At 40.7% G+C, this 4,114-nt stretch overlaps 1 protein-coding gene across 1 annotated transcript; it reads right to left on the bottom strand.

The window, feature by feature from the left end:
• Positions 1-3,146: 3,146 nt before the first annotated feature.
• Pom121l12 (POM121 transmembrane nucleoporin like 12) lies at positions 3,147-3,911 on the bottom strand. Its single transcript, XM_050141096.1, has one exon. The coding sequence runs from the start codon at positions 3,909-3,911 to the stop codon at positions 3,147-3,149; it is 765 nt and encodes a 254-aa protein (XP_049997053.1).
• Between the last annotated feature and the right edge of the window lie 203 nt (positions 3,912-4,114).

The following is a 4,114-nucleotide window of genomic DNA, read 5'->3' as shown; positions in this document are numbered from 1 at the left end:
AACAAATGGCACTGGCATAAATGGATGTCAACATGTAGAAGAAGGAAAATAGATCCATATCTATCGCCATGCACAAAACTCAAGTCCAAATGGATTAAAGACCTCAATATAAATTTGACCACACTGAATCTGATAGAAGAGAAAGTGCAAAGTAGTCTTCAATGCATGAAGTAGCACAGACACTGAAAGCAACAATAAATAAGTGGGACTTCCTGAAATTGAGAAGCTTTTATAAAGCAAAGAACAGTCAGTAAGACAAAAAGGCAGCCTACTTAACATCTTTACCAATCTCACATCAGACAAAGGACTGATCTCCAAATATATAAAGAACTCAAGGAATTAGACACTAAAATTCTAAATAGCCCAATTAAAAATGGCATACTGCACTAAACAAAGAATTCACAATGTGAATCTTACATCAAATAATTGTTAGGCTATATGTCTAGGGAAAATGACAAAAGAATTTCTTTACGCTCAGTACAGGTATAACTTTGTTAATCTGTAGCAACTGAATTCATACCCCTTTCGGTCCAAGTGTAAAGACTCACTAGATATTTCTTTCCTTCAATTCACTTTCTCTGTAGCTATTTTACCCAAATCTTAAAAGGTCAAAATATTGTCTTTTGCATAATGTTTATTTCTGAATTCGGATTGAAGGTTTGCACTACAATTTGGCTAACAGGCCTTAAGATACTATGTAAATGATGGAGTGAAGCTTCTTATCTCAGCTGCCTAGGTGCTCAGATGATTTCACTTCTGACCAATGCCCATGAATCTAACACACTGGCCTTGAAACTAAGGAATTGCTAGAAAGTCGCCCACAGCCCTCACTCCCCTGTATCTGTGCAACGTGTGTCCTCAGCTTGGAACAAAGCTTTGTCATCCACCTTGGCATTCCGTGACCCTCATAGTTTAGACATGATAGTGACTCTATCATTACTCCAGCTTGTCCTTCCATGTTATGACTGTCATTTGCCCTTTCAAGATTCATATTACTTTGAAGTGATAATGCTAGAACTAATTCTCATTCTTGATGCCACTCTGCTCTATATGTCTTCATTCACTGAAAATCTGAGCTGCTTCTAGATTATCAGTGCTTTCCATAATCAATTCTAGTAGTAATGCATATGACCTTTCACAGCTACCCATCCCCTGGAATTTTTAAATGACATTCTATATTATTTATATGCATTTTGAATTAAAAAACAAATTAGGTGTATATACTTGCTCAGTGACATCTTTTGAAATGTGATGTAATACAAAGTGGGCAAATCAGCAAATGTATTTCCCCACATCTCTACCATGTGTGTGGTGAGTATCTAATAACAAAATCTACTCACAAACATTCAGTTGTGCAATAAGTCATTGTTAACTGTAATTACCATGTTGAACATTAGTTCTGCTAAAAGCATTAGTTCTACATCCAATTTTGCATCTTTACCACATATTCCCTACCACCCCCAAGCCTCTGATGCTTACATTGGTTCCATATCTCTTTGTGTGTATGAATAATGCTAAAATGAAGATGGGAGTGCTTGTATTTCTTCACCATACAGCTTCTACTTCTTTAGATATTCACCTAGAAACATTATGAGAAGACATAGCAGTTCTTTATAATTCTTAATGGATTTCTGTAGTTTCTCAAAATGGATCTACTAACTTTCCATTACCACCTACAGTGTTCAAGAGCTTCCTTTTTTTCTCCACATTCTAACACTTAACTTTTGTCCTTTGGGAAATAGTTGTAAATTTTTTTTCTTGCCCATCTTTGATTCCATGATCAAGGTTATTGTTCCTTTAGAAGACTTAATCCTAATTAGGTTTCAGAGTGCTTGAGATATTGTTTGAAGTTCTGTTTTTGTGCATGTTTCTGTGTGAACTGAATCAATGCAGTGAGCGACATGGGCAGACCTTGTGTAAATGCTTAGAGAATGAGAGTTGTGTAAGAAGAAATTCTTTTTGTTAAGACAGGCTTGTCTGCCCAAGGCATTCACAAAGCCTTTCCCTAAATCAGAAATGGTGGGTCTGGGTTCTGGGATCCTCTTCTATGCCCACTGCTGCTGGATCCCCTTCTACTCCAGGGGCTCTTTATTCCCAGGCTTTTTATATTTATTTCTTTTGCTTTCTAAATATTGGAGCTCTCCAGTCTCCTTGCCTCATCCCATCTGTGTATACATTGTACCATTCATCCCATAACCCTATTTGACCTTAATTCTATGTTATTCATGAACTTATATGGCCATGGACCCAAAATTAATTCCCTGGCTTCAAACTTCCTATGAGTCCCAGACTCGTTCAACTGTACAACTGAAAAATCTAACAGATCAACAATATCATTATCCTAGAAAACATTACTGAAAAGACATAATTTCCTCAAACATGTTTTCCCCTGAAGGTATTTGCTGTCAGTATCTATGTCAGACACAGCATCTATTTTAGTATTATGAAAAAAAATAAAGCTGAAAATTAAAATCTTTTTATTTTTCTAGTGCTATCAACTAGAGCACCAGCAAATCCTCAACACAGCAAGCTCTGTCTAGACACTGTTATCCCATTGCATAGTTCTCTCAAACCCACCAAGTCTCAAAGCTTGGCTGACACACTGTATTGAACTTCTCTTGTTTCTACTTCAATGCTGCTTCTGGGTAATCCACAACGCAACCAGAATCGCCTTTCTAAAGTATCAACCAGATCCTAATCATTTTTGCTTAATGAATGCTTGTTCCTTAGACGACATCCCATACTCTTCCCTATGATTTAATGTTTTATTTTCTCTCACTGCCCTCTAGTTAAACTGGACTAAGGATAAGGATCTCAAATGGAGAAGCTTGCAGTAAAGGACTTTTAGGTTAGCTCTTGTGCTACTGGAAAATATGTACATGAAAAGCTCTTCTCATTGATAACACAGCTTTAATAAGTAAATGTTTATACAAATTTGGCAAATAGGGGAGGTGTGACACCTTTCAGCAATGCTGGTTTGGGTTTAAAGACAGAAGGATCATGATAGGCAAGAGAGATGGTTTGAGATTGGCAGGTCAAAAAATAGAGAGTTGGAGCAAGTATTAAGTCTCAAACTAGGATAGAATGTGGGTTTAGGGGATGAAAGGCCATAAATTGGAGTCTCCAAAGGGGATGATGGCACTCAATTAGCAGTCACTGGACATAGTAGACTGGGAATCCCTGTCCACCAAGGTAACCCCCAAAGCTCCTCTCTTGGGCACAGGAGCAAGAGAGGTATCACAGAAGGCCTGGGTCTTCTCCCAGCTTTCCACGTGAGGCTCTGGTACTGCTGGCATGGCTGCATGGATGCTCGACTTGAGGTCAGTATCCATCTTATAGATATTGGGGCTTTGGTTCAGACGCCCTGGCTTGGGAACAAAGGAAACTGCCACTCCATTTTTTATATAGGGTTTGAAGGCAGATGAGGGCCTGGTCTCTGGGTTCTGTCTTGAGTTTTTTACCTCTGGGACTTCGAACCACAGTGGTCCATCAAACCGCCTCCTCCCCTTCTTACATTGACTGAGAGCCTTCAGCACAGTCTCCTTAGCACAGGGGTCTGGACTCTTGTCAGGACCCTCTGCAGTGTGGTTTCCATTTTCCAGAAAGTTCAAGGCGCTGGCTCTACCCTCCGGAAGGGCAATCTTGACCGTCACAGAGCTGCTGGTCCATCCAGGGTTGTGTAAACTCCAAGGCCGTTGTTTCATACAGGCGCTGGAGAGATCTAGGTCCCGGCTGGCATCTGCAGGAAGTCTGGTGGAGGAGTGCCTCCAGGTCCCCACCACTCTCTGGGGCGTGTGGAGGTTCTGGTGAATTTTGGGGCCAGGGTTTTGCTGAATCCATGTAGAACGAGGTCTACACCTGGGGGCAGGAGCAGGTAACGGTCTTTGGGGCGAACCCAGGGAGCTGCCCATCCTCACAGCTTCTGGCAACCAAAGACCTGCCAAGGGGAGGACCGTTGGCTGTGGGCGCGAGGCTGAGAGAGGGTGCTGGGAACACACACGTGCTATTGTTTCAAGACAGTGTGTACACAGTTCCCAGTGGCTTTACAATGTGAGATGTGTATATTACTCATTTGTATCTATATCTCAGCTTTATAAGTTGTACAATTCTTAAA

Source organism: Alexandromys fortis, unplaced genomic scaffold, assembly GCF_014885135.2.
Source record: "Alexandromys fortis isolate MF-2015 unplaced genomic scaffold, M_Fortis_MF-2015_v1.1 scaffold_7, whole genome shotgun sequence".
Taxonomy (NCBI): domain Eukaryota; kingdom Metazoa; phylum Chordata; class Mammalia; order Rodentia; family Cricetidae; genus Alexandromys; species Alexandromys fortis.
This window is presented reverse-complemented; position numbering and strand designations above follow the sequence as displayed.